Consider the following 20,237-nt stretch of genomic DNA (forward strand, 5'->3'; position numbering starts at 1 on the left):
ATTCTTTTGGCTGGGAATTTGTAAAAATGCAGCAATGCACCGGTGATGACACTGTAAGCAGGGTCTTACATATTGTGGCACTAACCCCACCAAACACAACAGTGGCCAAAAGTGATGTGAGGATTTTTATTTTTTATTTTTTTAATGACCCCACATTTCACTTAAACCATCAAAATACAAAGGAAAAAAAAAACACTGACCAGTGTTGCCAACTGCTTTCAATTGAAAGTAGCTAAAACTGGTCACTCAATGTTGCTAGATGACCTCATAAAGGTGAGTTCACTGATCTATATTTTGTTTTTGCATGTGTTCATAATTTCTTTGTATGACAGCATGGCCAAACATTATGACCTCACTATTTGGCATGTTTCATTGCATTATTATCACAAATAAAATAACTGACTCTAAGCAACTATGCAATATGCTTACAAAATCTTGCACTCTATATTTGTATTAGTCAAGTCAAGTCAAGTCACCTGTATTTATATAGTGCTTTTAACAATACAGATTGTGTCAAAGCAACTGTGCAGCATTAATTAGGGAAATTGTGTGACAATAATGCAAAATTGTTTTTTAATTAAGGGTGAAGATGTCCAATTTCTCAGGCCGGACATCACTTTTGGCCACTACTATGTGGCAGTTTATTGACTTTCCAACTGACCACCAAACCATATTGCAAAAACAAGCCACTTTTATGAGGATTGTGGGCTTTCCTGGAGTTGATGGAGCCATTGATGTTCACTCCAACTGTAAACGAGCAGACATACCAATAGAAAACAAAGCATCAGTAATAATTTGTGATAATTTTGCACAATGCAAGCATTTTTTTTTAAATACATTTAAATATTAAAATATTTCAGTGTCTTAATTAAATGATTTTTTTTTTGTAGTTACATTAAATGATTGGTGTTGTGCTGCTGTGACTTCACGTGAGCAGGCTCACTATTGGCTGATTCAGAGGTCGAGGGTTGACATCATTGTAGTCCTTAGTTCAACACTTAAGAATCAGTCTTAGACTTTACTGAAAGTTGCTTTTAGGAGTTCAGTGATGTTCTCATCCAGCTCAGTTCAGTTTAAATAGCATCTGTGCAATCAAGTCCACGATATCGCTGGATATTAAGTGCTGTCTAATGATTAATTGCGATTAATCACATCCCAAATAAGTTTTTGTTTACATAATATATGTGTGTATACTGTGTATATTACTAAGAATTTTTTGACACTTTAGTCAAAGCTTAAGACTATTCTTAAGAGCATGTCTGAGAAGTTTTATATACATGGGCCCAGTAAAACAGCTCTTTTCTCTGACTGTAGCGACCCTGCTCTAAATGAGATGCTTCTGTTTGTGTGTTCAGGGCTGCATGCCTGACGGCGTCCCGCCGGCTATGAGCTCTCTCTCTGGAGACGCAGGCCTGTACCGCGACGCTCCGCAGAAGCTGCAGGGTGAGGTTTCTGTGCCGGGGGGCTCTGGAAGTCAGAGTTCGGTGGATGCGATCTACAGAGCGGTGGTGGACGCCGCTGGCAGAGGTGTGCAGGTGACCATCAGCGCTGGCGTGAGCGGCAGCACACAGGCCAGCCCCGTCCCCGCGCTCAGCGCCATGAGTGCCTTCACCGCCTCCATCGGCCCGCCACTCAGCCTGCCTCACGCCGTCAGCGCCGTCATTCACACGCCACACGGATCCGAGGGCACGAGCCGCCCGCCGCACAACCGCAGGAGCTCAGAGCAGAACACTCCCGATGGTGCTGACGCCCACGAGTTCTTCCGCTCGCCGCGGCCGCACTGGGACGAGCCCAGCCACACGCACTGGAGAGGAGAGGAGTTTCTGGAGTGCTCCACACAGGTGCGCAGCAGCAAAGCCCTGATGGAGTGTCTGCCAGAGATGGCCTCCGACGCTCAGACAGACGACAGTGCTAGCCTGCGGTTTAGCCACCACTCCAGAGAGCGGCTGGAGCTCAACGGAGCGCTGCCTCGCGGAGGATACGGGGAGCCGCTCACCGGAGACGACCAGTCGCCCGGATCCTCCACCAGCTTGGAAGGGCCGCTGCTCAAAGACTACACTCACTTCAACGGGCACTTTAACGGACACTGTGCACCCAGCCCCTCGGACACCAGGAGCCTCAGCAGCGAGGAGGAGCTGCGGCACCCAGACTCTCCTTCAGCAGAGCTGCTGCACTACAGGCCCCGGGCCTTCAATGTGAGCGAGCTGGTCTGGCCGATCAAAGGCTTCCCGCCCTGGCCGAACAAACTGGTGGGAGAAGAGCATGGGCGCAATTCCAGCATGCAGCTGTCAGAACAGGCCAGGGTAAGAGACGCTGCCTTGTCCTGTCTATATGCCCTTGAAGGTGCCTAATGCAAAAGTCATTCTGTTATTATAAAGTGTGAAAATGTTACAGAAGCGTCATGTCATTTAGCCGTAGAGCAGCGGTGAACGCTGCAGTGAGATTTGTGTCGTGGTTCTGGTGGGGCGACTGATGATCTGTGAACTTGTCAGTGGTTGTTCGGATTATAAGGGCTTTGAGATCAAAGATTTAAGTAAAATCTTTAAACTGCAGTAGTAAATATTGCAGATAATATTTCTCTGGGTAACAGATCTGCTGTTTAAACTCTTGTTTTTTAGGTGGAACCGGAGCAGCTGAAAACACTAACACAAGACCTTCAGATGCTGGACAGAGCCAGCAAAAAAACCAGGAAGTAAGTTTCTCTGTAACACAGCGATCCTACAACACTCACACGCTGGAAAACATCTACAAGTGGAAAAAAGAGATGCTCAAACCAAAAATCAAAAATTCATCTCCATTGAAGAAAAGGTGCAACACTCACTCGAGAAGGAAAAAAAACTATTGAGAATGTTGAATGGTGTGTCTGAGTTTTTACATGCTGTTTAAAAGCAAGTAAAATAATAAGCCGATGCTACTATGATAAGAGACCAGCACATGACAGTCTTGTTCAGACACTACAGCTGATCTGAGATCTGCGTCCCGCCAGACTCATCTTTATAATGCTCTCAGATTTCCTAATTCTCCCTTCAGCAAACACAGAGAATGGGATCATAGTTTCATGGTATTTTATACACTTCAGTGCTCTGTATTTAATGCCTCAAAGTCACCTTTCACCCAATTTCTAGTGATAGGTTCACAGTTGTAAGTTCAATTCACGTTTATTTGCATAGTGCTTTTCACAATACATATTGTTTCAGAGCAGCTCTCCAGAAAATGAATGTTTCTTTGATATAAGGTTATTTGGCCAGGGAAACCTCTTTACTCAGTTCTTTAATGGATTTAAAAAAAAAAAAAGTTTAGTCAGGAATAATCTTACATTTATTAAGTACTGAAATTAAAAATCTTGTTTGTTATATTGATGTGAGTTGGTTCTCGTTTTTTTTCAATTCCTACAGTATCTTTTAATATACATTGATCCCTGAAAATAGCTATAGATGCTGTTATGGCAGTAAAATTAAACGAATAGAATTCGGCCAGGGACCAGGAAGTCTTGAGAAATCTCGTTAATCTCTGATCCCCAGTCGATGAAAAACTCCTCTAGCAACCAAATAATGTCAATAACAATAATACATAGACTAAGATAGTACAAGTCATTAATATCACATTCTTTCATGTTTCTTTTTGAGCGCTTGTGTTTTTGTTTGGCTCGACGTCTGTTGTTTTTAAAGGTGCGCATCTCGTGTCTCTCTCTCTCTCGCAGGGCGGGAAAACTGAATCATCATTTAGAAGCTGCGATTCATGAGGCCATGAGTGAGTTGGACAAGATGTCTGGAACTGTGAGTTTCTCACACACACACACACACACACACACACACACACATCATGGAGCTTGTTCTGATTGGATGAAGGGATGATACAGTGAAGCTGTTGTCTGTCGATCTGCAGGTTCATCAGGATCGTCAAGTCAAGCTGCCCAAACCCAAGAGGAGGAAGATCTCCAGATAACAGCAGCGTCAGTGTCTCTCTCTCTCTCTCTTTGATCGTGGTGCTACACTCTAGCAGACGACTCATCGTGGCTCCGCCCTCATCCAGTGACTGACAGGTGCTGGATCAGCCAATTAGAAAAGGCAGCAAAAACAACTTGCTGAAGAACTATTTTTTTCTAGTGTACAAGGAAAAATATCAAAAATGCAAAAAAACAAAAAAGAAAATTACTGCATTTAAGAACACAGACAGTCCAAATATTTCTGATATGTTTTCGATGTGTATATAGACAATACAGAAATGTCATGGTAAAAACATGGGAAGAAGTGTAAATACTGTAGGATAATGACATGTACAAGCCAACTCAATGCACACTTTATCTTCAGCTGTACAAAACAGAAATGTCTCATCGGCCCATAAGGCCCTGCGACATTACAATGAATAAGAGTCAATCTGAGACTTTTCTAAGCTTCAGTTTGAGTTGTATTTTGAGTGTGTGTGTGTGTGTGTGTGTCGGAGTGGACTTCACCAGCTCAATGGGTTAGATGCGGGTTTGACTCGAGCTCGTGGGCTTCTATATATATATATATATATATATACTTCCAGCACTAAACACTAATACATGAATATGTTTATAATTGTCCCGTGTCATTTTGCTGTGTTTTTTTTGTCTTTATATGGTTATGTTGGTCTTTCCTTTGTGGATTTGTTGTATTTGTATATATTTAGGTCTTCCAGCACTAAACACTAATACATGAACATGTTTATAATTGTCCCGTGTCATTTTGCTGAGTTTTCTGTCTTTATATGGTTAAGTTGGTCTCTCCTTTGTGGTATTTGTTTGAGTTGGACAGCACTGGTTTGTGAGGTTTTATTGGAGTCGTTCTTACTGTAATTGCCAACGAAGAGGAAAACTAGGGGCCTTATAATGTGTTATAAGTGATGCATGGACTCCCTGTTTATTTGACCTGTTCAGTTAAACTTTGCAATAATACGGCCCTGCGCACAAAGCCTTATACTTGTGTACACACACACTTCAGTATTATTCTGTTAACAGTGTTTCTTTGCCTTTCATGATGCACTCAGTATTTTCTCTTTTAAAGTTTCACTCATCAAGAAATTAACAGTACTTTTGGAAAATCTTCATTTCGATGTCCACTTGATAGAAACCTCCAGTCATATCAGTAATGAAATAAAATTAGATTGACTCTAGATGAAGAGGCTCAGGGGCCTCATGAGATCACATGACCAGCCGAACACCAATCACTTTATCTCAGTAACGTGGAAAAGGGAAAACGCTGTCAGTAGCTGCAGACTTTAGCTTCCACATGTCAGGAGTCAGAATCAGTCGAGAACGGGAACATATCAGCCAGCCGACGTCAGAAACCACTGAGCGGCCCAATCTGGGTGTAATATGGTGATGTTGTCTTCGTGTGCTGCATTAAGGAAAGACACCGATGAGCTGTAGATGTGTTGAATCTCATACAGACTCAGGAATGTCCTGCTATCATTCAGATTCATGTTCTAAAGGGGTTCATGGGAAATGTCACTTCTGAGTGACAAACTGAGAGGAGTTTGTTTTTGTCTTGGTGTCTGTTATACTTTCATGAATATACGATCAGAAGGGTTAGAGAAGTGACTTTAGGGATCATAGACTGGGAAATGGAACAGGTCAGAGGTCAGTGTCGGTTGCACAGAATCACTGGAGAACACGGTGTGACATGGACATCTGCCAGCAACACTAACTCAATATGAAGAGCTGATTGAATTATTTTTGTGTGTAAACTCTATAGGTATGTGTGGGATTCGCAGCACATTGCTGTGTGAAACACTCTCATCAGCTGGCATCCGTTTTAAACTCTAAAGCAGGGCAGATTAAATAGCAGATATTGGCTGTTTTCTCTCCTTGTCGTCAATCTTTACAGAAATCTCACTACGAAATTAAGTGCAATATTTCCATTCCGTGGAACTGGGAACTATATCGGCGCAGATATCGTTGTAATGTGTTTCAGAGGAGAAATGGTTCAAGCCCGTGAACAGACTCGGTCGGCTCGTGCGTCTCTGCTGGTGAAGTCGGCTCTGTTGTCAGTGCAATGCTGCGAAAGTCTTACTGTTCAAGGTCAAAAACATTTTGTGTTCATGTGTTCATGTGTCAGTGTTGCCCAAAACATTTTCCATTTCAATTCTTCAGTCCTTTTCTTTCATTTCCTCTGTGTGTGTGTGTGTGTGTGTGTGGACATTTTTATTTTATTCTCTTTGCTTGCTGTTTTTTTATTGGTATCTGACTGGTATTACAAACATTTCTGATGTCAGTATTTTTTTTCAATACGTATCTGAGTATATATTTTCTCACCAGTATGTACTTTACAGCAGTCGACTTTGTAAAGTATGTTGTGCACTTGATTATGTTTGTTTCTGATAGCTTTGATGTGGCTGTTAGGTTTAGATTGTTAAAGTCCATAATTTCTTATTGTTTCATTTTATTTTTTAAGATGTCCTAAACAGCAGTTTTGTAAATATTGTGAACATTACAGGTCATGCTGTGATGTGACATTGAAATGATGTTGCACCAATGTTTCAATTAAAACCTGGTCACTAAATCTTGGTCATTAAACTGGCGTTTTTACTGTAGCTTTATATGATGGATCATCAGAAATTATTGAAAGTATATTTTAGTTTTTTTCAAATTCATGTTTTAATACTATTTTCAAATTCACCATTTTATTCAGTTAGTTTCAGCAATGGTTGATTACATTTTGTGTTTTATTTCTTGGACAAAATTATTCATCAATGTTAAACTCTTAGTTTTTGAAATGAGAGAATATTACAGTTTTTCTGTTTATATACAGTCCTTTGAATTTAAGGCTGCCGTCATACAAAGCTGTGCGCTTTATCACTGCTAAGCAGAGGCGACCAATAAAATGAGTCACTGGAAGCAGGTAAATCAGGTCCAGCACTAACTAATAACAGTGTGATGGATACATTTTTTTTTTTTTTTAAATCTTAAATTGTAGTCTCATCTGAGTATTCACTGTCTATCAATAGATAGCTAACAAAGGGCACTGCTAGAAATTTTGGGCCACTTGTTAATGTTTCCTTGTGATCGTTGATGATCACATGATGAAGCACCTAATTTTACACAAGATTTCACGTGTATAACATCTTCACAAAAGTTTATGGTCTTGACGTTTCTCCTATAATTACTGCATACTGCAATCTGTCTTTGGATGTTGGAAAAAGGTAGACTAAGATCAACCGAAATTCATGTTTCAGAATCCAGAAAAAAAAAAAAAAAAACTTGTCTAGCTGAGATTCTGTAGGCATTTGCACTTGATCACAAACACGTTCATGAGCCATTCATAAGAGAAATACTGAAGCAGAAACTGCTGCTTTGTCCAGGTGTGGTAAGATTCTGCCTTAACATCACAAATCTAGCATATTTTTTACTTTAAAATAAAAAAAAATAATCTCTACTTGCAACACTATATTTTGTTAAAACTACCCTAGCATATATTTTTTTTAAGCTGCAGTGATTGAGTGTGACTGTAAAATTAACGTTTCCGCTTAGCCTGCTGTAATCCAGCGGTTTATATTTTTTCTTCTCTTGGAAAGACACTAGGGTTGTGTGAAAAGGGTCCATATGCTGCAGACAGATGGAACAAAACAATAGACCTCAGTCCTGTTGATATGTGGTGTGATTTGAATGATTCATTGATGGACATCATGTAGTGGATTTGACCAAAATGCTGTACCAGTCTGCACTGCGCATTGCTACCTGATCAGTAGAGAAAACGTTTTAAATGTGGCTCTACTAGTTACCAAGTTCACATCGGTTTTACGTTAAAAATTCAAAGATTGATCACTTGGTTGTAAAAGAACTAACGATATCAAAAGTGCTACGGTGTTAAATTTAATGACTGCGCCACACAAAGCAAGAGCAGAAGCAAGAAGTGCAGAACAGTACATACACGTCCAAAAAAAAAAAAGAATGCTAAATTGCTTTGCCTGATTAATGTATGTGGTGATACATGTATGAATAGTCTGAATGATGTGGGACCAGGCATTCATTTCAATTCACATGTATTTGAATAGTGCTTTTTACAACACAAATTGTTTCAAAGCTGCTTTACAGTTTAACAGATTACAGATTACAATCAAGAAGCCAGGGGGAAAAAATCCTTGATGAGGTATTGGTGAAAAACCTTGTGGCTCCTGCAGTGTGTCTGAGGCCCAAACATCATCAGGAGGGCTATTCCAGAGTCTAGGAGCCAAATTAGAGAACGCTTTACCTCCTTTAGTGGACTTTGATCTCCTCGGTACTATCAATTGTCCAGAATTGTGTGACCTTATAGAGTGTGATGGGTTGTAGTGCAGTAGAAAATCAGTTATATACAAAGAAGCCAGACCATTTAGGGCCTTGTATGTATAAGTATTATTTATTTAGAAATATTATTTTATATCAATACAGAACTTAAAGGGATAGTTCACCCAAAAATGAAAATTCTGTCATCATTATCTGAAGTAGACATGATGTTGTTCGTCCTTCGCTGGTGAAGATGACCACGACCTCTTCGAATCACTGAACTTTGTGGGTGCGAAGATGGCTAATGAGTCCAATCCTTGTTCTGAAAGTTCGATTGCAGAATGGACAGGCGAATGCTGGAGCCGAGTTTGCCAGAGATGCGGTGCCGAGTCTGCTCTTGCGATGCTGGCGCTTCTGCTGCTGTTCTTCTATGCGACTTATCTCGTACCCCGACACCCCAGATCTGACCAAGGTGTGCCAGGCAGAGCACTCTTGTGCAAGATCTTGCTAAGGAGTCGGGGCTGATGTTGCAGCATTTCAAGGATGCCTTCAAGCAATCTTTGTAGCGCTTTCTTTGTCCCCCTTGGGAGCGCTTGCCCTCCTTCAGCTCTCCATAAAGGAGATGTTTTGGTAGGCGTTCGTCAGACATGCGACAGAGATGACCTGCCCATCTGAGCTGGGAGTGCTTGAGCATGGCGAAGACGCTCTCCATCTCTTCTCTCTGGATTATCTCTGTGTCAAGAATTTTATCCTGCCGTTTGATATGCATAATGTTTCTGAGGCAGCCCATGTGAAAAGAATTGAGCTGCTTGGCATTCCGACTGTACACTGTCCAGGTTTCACTGGCTTACAGTTAGGGAGGGCAGGACAACTGCGCGATATACTTTGAGCTTGGTCTTCACGCTAATACCTCTTCTTTCCCATACTCTGTCATAAAGCCTGCCGAAAGCAGACCTTGGCCTGGATATCTGATAATTGACTTCCTCATCAATGCTGACATGACGGGACAGTGTACTGCCAAGGTAGACAAATTTGTTCTCGCCAAGTTCCTCGCCGTAGACTATGATGGTTGGTTCAGTGTATGGTGCTGCAGGGGCTTGCTGAAAAAGCACTTTGGTCTTCTTTGTGCTTATTGTAAGTCCAAAGTCATCACAGGCTTTGTAGAATTGATCCATGCTCCTCTGCATGTCCAACTGAGTGCTGGCATTTAATGCACAGTCGTCAGCGAAGAGAAAGTCCTGGGCGGTGGCTTCCTGGACTTTTGTTTTGGCCCACAGTCTCCGCAAGTTAATCAACTTTCCATTGGTACGGTATCTGATACCGATGCCAATTTCATTGTCGTGAAATGCGTCTGTCAGCATAGCTGAGAACATCATACTGAAGAGAGTGGGGGCAAGGACACATCCCTGTTTGACGCCATTTGTTACTGGGAATGGCTCAGAGTATACATCGCCATCCTGTACGCTTGCCTGCATGCCGTCATGGAACTGCCTAACCATTTCGATGAACTTCCCAGGGCAGCCGAACTTGGAAATGATCTTCCAAAGTCCTTCTCTGGAGACAGTATCAAAGGCTTTTGACAGGTCCACAAAAGTGGTGTAAAGGCCGACGTTCTGCTCCTGGCACTTCTCTTGCAGTTGAAGTGCAGCAAAAATGAAAATTTAATGCACTCGTTGTTGTCATCAAACCAATCCTGGTGCTTCCGTGTGGTGGGACCCAACACTTCCTTGGCAGTGGCATAGACCACGTCTCTAAATGTAATCCAGTCTGAGTCAACATCGTGCAAGTCAAAATTGAAAGGTTCCAGCTTGCTATCCAGCCCTTCTGCCAGTGACTGCTTAACCTGGGCACACTTCAGCTTAGAGGCATCCAGCCGTCTTGGAGGCTGAATTCTGATGATAAGCTTGGAGATCATCAGCCGGTGATCGGTCCAGCATTCTGCACCACACATTGCTTTAGTTACTTTGACATCTTGCCTGTCTCTTTGCCTGACGATAACGTAGTCTAGTAGGTGCCAGTGCTTTGAGCGGGGATGCATCCATGACGTCTTATTCCGGTTTGGAAGGCAGAAAATGGTGTTGGTGATTAGAAGCTGATGTGCGGCGCAGATTTCGAGTAACAGTAGACCATTACCGTTGCAGCTGCCAATGCCGTTGTTCCCTAGGACTCCTTTCCATGATGCATGATCATTGCCGACCCTGGCATTGAAGTCACCAAGAATAATGAGTTTGTCTGTTCTGGGAACGGCTAATATAGCTGCTTTCAAGTCTAGGTAAAAGCTTTCCTTGACCTCATTGGAGTTAGTCATGGTGGGGGGCGTAGGCGTTGATGAGCGTGACAAAGCGCTTCCTAGGGAGTGGCAGTCGGACTGTCATCAGGCGATCGCTGATTCCTTTGGGAGGTGCAGCCAGCTTGTTGACCAAATTGGTTTTAATGGCGAATCCAACGCCTGCCTCACGGCACTCTTCTTGCTTGCGTCCGATCCAGTAGAAAGTGTATCCAGCGTGCATTTCCGACAACTGTCCTTCTTCAGCGTTGCGAGTCTCACTGAGAGCAGCTATCTGCACTTTGTATCTGGCCAACTCTGTGGCAATAAGGGCAGTCCTCCTCTCTGGCCTTTTGGTCCCAACATGGTCCAACAATGTGCGCACATTCCATGTGCCTATGATGAGTGGTGTCATCTTGGTTGTTTTTCTTTCTTTCTTACCGCTTTAATAGGTTCCCCACCAGCCGCAGCGTGCTGGCCAGGGTAGAGGTGAAGCAGGCAATGTTTGAGACACCTTTTCTAGCCCCTTCCACTGGGGGGGGGAGGGGGAAGCAGTGCTATCCTGAAGAGGGCTGCTTCGTCGCTCAGGTGGCTGCCAAATTCCAACGCTGCTTCATTGATGGAAAGCGACCCTATGGCCTGAGCCGCCATGCATGCAGGATTGTGACTACGACTGCCAGTGTGACCACACCTGTCGCTTTGCCACGCACCCGTCGCCGCAGGACTTGAGGGAATGATAGTGTGAAGTCATGACTTGCGCATGAATTGGATTATAGTGAGGGAGAGTTGCGCATGGTCATCAGCCTCACTCTCTCGTCCCGGCCCACCTAAGTCCAGTGGCAAGACAAAGTCAACACGGCTGGAGATGGTTAAGGATGCAGTGGATGGTCAGCAGTGTCCTTCGTGTCTCACTGTGCCCTGATCGCGCTCCACAGAACTTTGCTGAAACCGCCTTTCTGATCGTTGAACCAATCTAGTGGTTTCTTCTGCTCAGTCTGCCGGGTCCAGTCTTCGCATGCATGGGCAGACAAGCCCTAGTTCACCGGGGGTTTGACGCCCGCCGGCTACCCTCGCCTAGTTTAGCCCGCCAGTCGAAGCGGTGTACCGGGTGTGGCCGCTGTTGCATGCAAACAGCTACTTGGAGCCATAGGTGAGAGCTGGGTGCAAGTGGGGACCAGAGCGGACGAACCACCCGGAGGTGCGACTGTTCGCCCGTGAGAGGTACTACTCCCTCCCTAACACCCCATAACACCCAATAATAGACATGATACAATTGGGGTGATATGATCATATTTTCTCCTGGTAAGAATGCCAGCTTGTTTACTGAGGATGCAGGAAAACCACCTAATAGTTCATTACAGTAATCCAGTCTGGATGCATGAACTAGCTTTTCTGCATCAGAAGGTGGAAGAAGGCTGTTAGGACTCTCAGGCCTGGTTTCACAGACAGAGCTTAGACTAAGCCAGGATTAGGCCATAGTTCAATTAGGACATTTAAGTAAATTTTTTTTATAAATGTGCCTTAGAAAAAACATTACTGGTGTGCATCTTAAGACAAAATGAACGCACTGATATATTTTAAGATCAGTCAGTGCAAGTTCTTCCAGTTGAAACAGCTCAGACTTACATTTTAGTCTGGGACTAGGCTTAAGCCTTGTCTGTGAAACCGGGGGTCAGAGTGTCCAAACAGTAGGGCGATAAGGTGATTGCCAGATTAGGACTAAAGCTACTAAAGCTACAACCGCAGGGTCTCAATGACAGACAGCAGGGAGTTTTGTGTGGCCTTCCCACTTTTGAAACGAATGGTTGTCATCCAGTTTGATCTGTGACAGAAAATCATAAAGTTCAGAAAAAGATCTGAAAAAGACTGTTCTGTATTTTTTCATTAGTCACTTTGAATTATTAAATATTTGTTCATTAAAGATGTTTGTCAGTGTATTTGTTCAGATCACTCTTTAGCATCGTTGTTGCCAAACTTTTTACTTCAATCACTGTAATGCAACGTGTCACCTCAGTGTTCATAAACGATTCATACTAGACTTCCGACACATTAGGGGTCTTTCATGAAACAATAACAGACCATATTGTTATGTATCATTGGTAAATCAGTTTGTTTGACTCTTGAGCAGAGAAGCGCAGCGCTCCGCCTGCAGGACAAACCGAGCACTGCAGGTCCAGGCGGGGGAGGGAAGAATCTGGCAGATTAAAGGTGGAAAAACGCAGCTTTGTCTGTTTACATCGGTGTTATCTAGGTAGATTTCTGTTACCTGTTCTGTTATAGTAGACTTACAGAGACAGTATTTCATAAGCTTAATGAATAAATCTGATGGCGACCGAATGCAACCAAGAAGCAGTTTTATATTTCATAAAGGAGAGAGGAGGTCGCGTGAAAAACGTAGCTTTAACGGATAATTTTTGTGCGACAATGCCCAAAGATCCTACATTAAAACAAGTGGTAACGGAAGCCTTTAAATGGTATGTAGACAGCGTGGCTTACATTAACGTAATGCGGGAGGTGCACAATCACAGCCGGATATTTCTGTCAGGTTTCCAGAGGGTGTGAACAGCAGGACAGAATCTGAACTCAATGGGAATTCAAGCAACAGCACGGCGGAGGACAATTATGAAAATAAATCAACCACAGGTGGCAGAGAAAAGTCCAAGACCCAAGATATCTGTGTGTAATTCGGCATGTTTACAGAGAAATCCAACTCCACACTGGTGAAGTGAAAGATGAATCATAGGAAGAGGCTGGGAAAGAAAACAGACCTCAGCGCCTGAGACTTCAGCAGATCGGTGATTTGACAGATGAAAAGCAGCCGGACTCCATCAGCAACACTCCAGAAAAACAGCCGCAAACACTTGAACAGTTGACCGCAGGCGCGTCGCAGCGCGTGTCTTTGGGGCAGATGCAGAGACTGCCGCGCGACACTTGAGCCGCTAGAGCACGAGTGGATGATGTGCGCGACTGACGGATGCTGGGAGAGCCTCCACCGGCTGCTCCTCACAGACCCCAGCCTCCTAAGAGGAGGGACTTCGTGACGGGATTCACCTGCCTGCACTGGGCTGCGGCAAACACGAGCTGATTGTAATGCTTGTCAACTTTGCCAGAGAGCATCTAGTCGCTGTGAACGCGCGTTCCAGCGCGGGTTACATGCCTCTGCATCTGGCTGCGATGCACAATCATCTTGAGATCGTCAAATTGTTAGTCGGAGCGTTTGACGGCAATGTGGAGGCGCGGGGATTACAGCAGGAGAAACGCGTCAGTATCTGAAGAGCGACATTGTGCAAAACATCCTGGACATCGCGGGCGCGATGCGTGGAGTCTGACTCAGACAGCGTGGATGCTGGAGACGCGAGTCTCTGGAGATTGTCGAGAGTTATTCAGTCCAACTTTAAACCTCTGAAAACTCAGAACAGCAGCGAAGAGGACGGCGGTGGCTTAACCAAACACAAATCTCTCCGCAGGAAATCTTCCTTTACTAAAATGAAACCCAGTCTCAATAAAATCCGCATGAGGTCGCAGATAGTTCACAGCACTTCTCACCTTGACTGATTTAAGAAAGATACTACAGAAGAGTCTCCAAACCTCCTAAGACCCAAATCAAACCTCTTTGGATGAATATCTGCAGCTTTCAAGTACATTTGCCACTTTTGTTTACTGAGGGCTTTTGTTTATCTCTTGTTTCGCACAATATGTGTTTTAAAGTAGTCTTCCAAAACACAACTATGGTATGATATTATTTCTCTTCCTTCAGGTTTTGTGCAGACAATAGCTTAACACAACGTACAGTATATAAAACCTTTCTTTTAAGGAAGGCTGTAATGTCTTTTGAATTCTGAATAAAGCTGAGTTGCAGACAACTGACTTTAGTTTAGAAGAAACACTGTTACATTCTTTTGTCCTGAATTACTGGTTTTATTTTGTTAAACTAAATTTGTTTGTAAATAACACCCACCGACATTAGAAGAGTAGCTGTTACTGTTGAGTGTCCTGAACTAGAGTTCATGTAAAATTGTGGACTTCTGTTCATATATCTATTCTATGTCTTCATGTATCTGCGTATGGGTTGTTTGGGGCTTTCCCAGCAAGTGATTTGTGAAACATAGTTTATTTACAGTAAATAGTTTTGAAATAGGCCTAAAATTCACCCACCAGACAGATCTGATGCTTAAAGGACCTTTAACATTTTTTTTGTGATATGTGAGTAAAGTGAATATCGTATGTAATATCAAATAGTAGAGTATTTCCTGCACTTTTGATTTTTAGTGTTCTGAAGACCTCTGCTGTCATGCACTTGCAGGCTTTATTGAAGAACACTATGATCAGTAAGTAAGTACATTTTATTTATATAGCACATTTCAACATAGCAAAGCTATCCAAAGTGCTTAAAGGGGTCGTATGATGCTGCTAAAAAGAACATTATTTTGTGTATTTGGTGTAATGAAATGTGTTTATGTGGTTTAAAGTTAAAAAAACATTATTTTTTACATACTGTACATTATTGTTTCTCCTCTATGCCCCGCCTTTTTGAAACGCGTCGATTTTTACAAAGCTCATCGGTCAAATATCTGAGATACATTCCAGCAATGGCTGTATGGAATCACCAGCTTTTAATGGGAGGTACAACTGCGTATCATCAGCATATAAATGAAATGAAACATTGTGCTTCCTGATAATATCCCCCAGAGGGCGCATATATAAATTAAAAAGAAGCGGTCCCAAAATAGAGCCCTGAGGTACTCCACTAATAATTGGGGCAGATGATGAGGAAAACTTGCCTAGCTCCACAGAAAAATATCTGTCTTTGAGATATGAGCTGACTGAGGGAAACTTGAATACTGGATGTACTGTGTTCATGATCATTTTAAGATATGATATTCAAGGGTTGTGGAAAAATGTTTATTATTTATTGTTTAATTATTTGTATAATATTTCTTTAAAGTGGTCATAACATAAAGATTCAAGGTTTTCTTGCTCCTTGAGATAGTGTTATATTGTACTAAATCTGTACATTTCAGAACTCAAAAGTTCCTCCTCCCAGAAAAATGTATACTAACCTGCAAAAATAACCCATTCTATATTTCCATTACATTGTGTCATCACAGTGCCACCTCTCTTTTATCGCCTGCTTATCCCACATACGGATGGAACAGGACAAACACTGTCCTCACAGATCAAAAGCTGCTATAAAGGGTTATTCATATAGGACACATTTTTTCTCTGTTTTAGTTGATGGTTTATGTACACATTAGGCCAGAAACTTTTCTTTCATAGCTAATTTTATTCACAATGGTAATTCAAAGTACTTTACATAAAAATTATGAAATCATCAAAATTCATCAAAGGTAACCTAGAAATAATAATAATAAAAAAAATTTCAATAGTAATTTATTAAAATAAATCAGGTGGAAATAAAAGACACATGGGTGTCTGATGGTTGGGACGCATCTCGCTGTAAAGGACACATTTAACTCCAGATGAACAATGAAGTTCAAAGTTTGTGTCTTGAGACTCTGTGTTCTGTTCAATTCCTCCATGCTGCACAAACCTGTTTTAAATAAAATGAAAAAATAAAATGCATCTGTCTGCTTTTTGTTATTTAACATAAAAATGCTACACTTAGTCAGCTTAACTCTTGTCACTGCACCTGGACACACCATATTGTTCAAGACACGCATGAAGGCCATGCAAAGCATCCTTATGCTGATTTTGGCTCTGGAAACAGTGAAAAAAATCTTGTAAATGAGCAGTAAAATGATGGGTCTCCAGCTTTACATAATACAACATTGTCAATCCTGTCTTCTGTATTGCAGCGGTACTGTTATTTAACCGTTTAATACATACATATACTGCCAGAAGAGTTTCAATATATTATTGTAATGTACTCTATGATTGTACTGTATTTCCGTTTCATTTCGTTCAACATAATTATCATACTGAATTATAATACACACTGCAATTAGTTTCTATGTGCCAAGAATCTTCCAATAACTTTAAAAACTATTTTTTAATCCTTTTATTAATAAAATCTGAATCTATTTAAATTAGGGCTGGTAAGCGATTCAAATTTTTAATCTAATTAATTACATGATGTGGCGATTAATTTCTAATTAATCGCAAATTAATCACACATCAAATTTGGCAGAGAAATTACTCCCAAAAGATCATTTAAAGTCATTGTTGTGTAAAGCATCAAACAGACATTACAAAAAGTAGCTTCAGCATGAGATATTTTGTTTGATTTAACATAAAATTTATTACATATACTCGTTTGGACCATGAGGGTGAGTAAATAACGACAAAATTAGCATTTTTGGGTGGGTGAACTATACCTTTAATATTTTTTATTAGGACTGCCCTCAACTAAGGATTTTTCTGGTTGACTAGTAGTTGTTCATTTTAAGCATTAGTTGACTAATCGCACGTTTATTAATAACCCAGTTAAATCATTATAATGAGCCTTTAATTGCCTACATTGCCTAATAAGCACTCAAGCACACACGTAAAGCTTGCCACAGCGCACCAGCAGACGTAATGATTATGAATGTGTCAGGGAAAAACAGTAAGGAGACTGCATTAATATTTTAATAATTTGATAAACTAGTGCTTTCTTAGTTTTAGTTTTCGGCTTAAGAGATTAAGTCGGCGACACTGACTCGTCATCTCCGCAAGTGGATGCGCCTGAATGTTTCATACAGATTACATAATCTGAGAATATTTGTTTTCCATTTGAATTGGTTCATTTGAAAGTAGACATTTCACTCTCTATAGATATATTTTTAATGTCTGTAAAGCAAAGATATACACGGAGTTTCGCGCTCAAGTTAACAGAGACCGAGACGGCAGAAAGCACACCCTGTTTGCTTTCATTATTTTACAAAAGCGTGCTTTGTTGTTATTGTGAGTGCACACAAATAAACGTAGAGTCTTGACAGATTTGAAAGATGTATTACTCTTATCTGTATGACCAAAAATGAGGGAGTATTTTAAGAGCAAGTGAGCGCACTGGTGCCTCCATCTGTACCGCAGTGAGCGCTACTGTTCAGTTTACACACTCCACACAGACACTTCAATAGCGCACATTTTTTAGGTTAACATTAGATTGAGCGGCCATGTAAAGTTGCTGCTACTTACATATTTCAGATGATAAGCCATATTTGAGGTCGATGAATGATAGGAGAGCATTTAGATGTCCTGCTGCCCGATGTACTGTATTACCATAGACCAGCTGTTAGCGATTTGTCCGTCACGGACTGCATGACTTCGCATGTGTTTTTTTTCTTCCTGCGACTAAGCAACTAATAAAATTTTGGTCGACCAAGCCTCTTCTGGTCGACTAATGATTAGTCGACTATTAGGGGGCAGCCCTATTTTTTATTATTATTATTATTACTATGGAAATATGAAATTATTTCTTTAATGAAATGATACTATAAATAAGAAACTAAAACTGCCAGTAGGTGGTGGTAAATGTCTTAATGATTAAGTCATCGAGTCATTTATTAATTTATTTGATTTGTTCAAATGGCTGATTCATTCGTTAGTGAAGTAAATGGTTCTCTTTATGAATGGTCCATTTAATCATTAGGCTTGTTAGACTTGAAGCGGATCATCACCATCAGACCGATCGGTATGTGACATCAAAGTACCGCGAGAGCTATAGAGAGCAGACGACTCTGCATGCTTTTGAATCGCTCTCGCGGTACTTTGATGTCATACACCGATCGATCTGTACAGCGCCGCTTCAAATCCAACGAGCATAATGGTTCACCCAATTCATTCAAAACGTGGATTAAGAAATGAAATGCCACTGTGTTGCTCGGAGACGAACAGTTCTGCTTTGTCTTTATATTTTCGTTTGCAAAATTTAGCAAAACAGACAACATTGTGTCTAAAATAACACAATATTAACTACTTATTTATTGAACTGTTGTAGGCTATAAGATCAGTATCACATTTGCACTTTTGTGATATTGCACTTATTGCTCGTGTGATATTGCTTAACTATATCATGCAAATATGAGACAAAAAACTCAAACTGGGGCATTCTTGCCCCATATCTTGAATTTTAGGGACATTCTAACTACGTTCTCTAGGCTCCATCATATGATGCCCTGCATCTTGGTAAGATGATCTTACTGATTATAATTGAAGTCTATCCCATCCAGAATTCTGAAGATTAGAAATTATATGGTGCAGAAAATCCAAGGATAGGTTAGTTAATGCCCGCAGAATGGTAGCTTTACCTCATCAGACCAGAAAAGAATGATGATTAGTACAGACGTGTCACATACTCTTGTCACGATCACCATCTGGAGTGCACACGAGTTCCTCCAGAGAGCACTTCCCTCTTGACTTTTGTCATTTATTAAGGACTACATTCCCCATGATCCTTGGCCTGGGCTCATTATGGCTTCATTCAGCACACCTGTGTATTGTTACCTTGTTTGCTGTAACTTATTAAAGTGGTGTCTTCCCATGCATTCTTGGTGTAGTCTTGCTAGTATGTTATTACTGCATGTCTGAGCTCCTGTATTCCTGTCCTGGACACTGTGTTTTGTTTCTCTTCCTTGTTGTTTGACTTTTACCCTTGATTGGATTATCTTGTTTTCTGTATGTTTGGACCTTTGCCTGCCCTTGACTACTCTTTGGATTACCTTTAATAAAGACTGCGATTGGATCTTCAGCCAGTCTCAGAGCAGAATTTGTAACAACTCTATAACTAGGACACAGACAGTAAACCAGCAGATAATCATGTTTTACACAGCACAGTTCCTTTGCTTGTGTAATACTGTATACACCCATGTTGAGAAGCCGCACAGCCGGATATTGGTGAGTAAGAAAATAAAACAAGCCCTTTGAAGGGGACATTGGCTGCCCATTTCCCACAAGCTGCTATGATCTTTTAGGGTCTTCATAAAATGCCTGCAATGCTTTGGTTAAAATTCCTCAATGGTTGTGTCAAAGAACACCTTTTTACCTGGTCAAAAATGGCTCTGTTCACAGCGAGCCGTTTCGGTGTATCTCTCTTTAAATGATAAGGAGCTACTGCTCACCCTGCCCCTCTCTTCCGTTTTTTGAGTATTTGGTGGCGCGTTACCATCAAAAACAAAACTAATCTAAACTATAACTAATCATTCTTATTCCGAGGTCACCGTTGACGCCCAGATCCAGTCTGTATCCAGTCCAGATGGTGGATCAGCACATAGAGACTACCTCAACAGCCCTGAATGTCAGCGGAGACCATGTCAACTAGATGAGTCCAAGAGACAGATCCCCTCCGAAGACATTGTCAACTAGACGGCCATCGGCACAAGACCACGGGAATCAGATAAGTCCTCTGCACAAACTGACTTTGTTGCAGCCTGAATTTAAACCACGCCATGCTGGTTTTGTCTGGCCAGAGGAGAACTGGCCTCCTGACTGAGCCTGGTTTCTCCCACGTTTTTTCCTCAATTTCTGTCACTGATGGAGTTTTGTTTATTTCTGGAAATATTGTTGAATTGATTGCACAGATACCATTTAAAGAGAACTGAACTGAGTTGGATGATGACATCACCAGTGTTGGGGGTAACGCATTACAAGTAACGCGAGTTACAAAATCAGATTACTTTTTTAAAGTAAATAGTAAAGTAACGCATTACTTTTGAAATTAGAAGGAAATATCGGAGTTACTTTTTTGGAGTCAAGCAAAACATCACCGGGCCCACTCATCTTTTTAATCATACGCTAGATTTAATT

The 20,237-nt window shown here is 41.5% G+C and overlaps 1 protein-coding gene and 2 pseudogenes across 1 annotated transcript in view; 2 read left to right on the forward strand and 1 right to left on the reverse strand.

Annotated features, from left to right (window-relative positions):
- The window catches only part of LOC107727035 (methyl-CpG-binding domain protein 5-like), a 25,967-nt gene extending 21,450 nt beyond the window's left edge, over positions 1 to 4,517 (forward strand). The window contains 4 exon segments of the mRNA XM_016536790.1: positions 1,356 to 2,303; positions 2,619 to 2,692; positions 3,701 to 3,776; positions 3,886 to 4,517. Of these exon segments, the coding sequence (XP_016392276.1) occupies positions 1,356 to 2,303; positions 2,619 to 2,692; positions 3,701 to 3,776; positions 3,886 to 3,945 (1,158 nt within the window). The 3' untranslated portion in view covers positions 3,946 to 4,517.
- A 4,549-nt stretch (positions 4,518 to 9,066) lies between these two features.
- LOC107727033 (uncharacterized) lies at positions 9,067 to 10,908 on the reverse strand (annotated as a pseudogene).
- A 2,090-nt stretch (positions 10,909 to 12,998) lies between these two features.
- LOC107727034 (ankyrin repeat domain-containing protein SOWAHC-like) lies at positions 12,999 to 14,114 on the forward strand (annotated as a pseudogene).
- The last annotated feature ends 6,123 nt before the right edge of the window (positions 14,115 to 20,237 follow it).

This window comes from Sinocyclocheilus rhinocerous, unplaced genomic scaffold, assembly GCF_001515625.1.
Source record: "Sinocyclocheilus rhinocerous isolate Xijiao unplaced genomic scaffold, SAMN03320098_v1.1 scaffold7723, whole genome shotgun sequence".
Lineage (NCBI taxonomy): Eukaryota > Metazoa > Chordata > Actinopteri > Cypriniformes > Cyprinidae > Sinocyclocheilus > Sinocyclocheilus rhinocerous.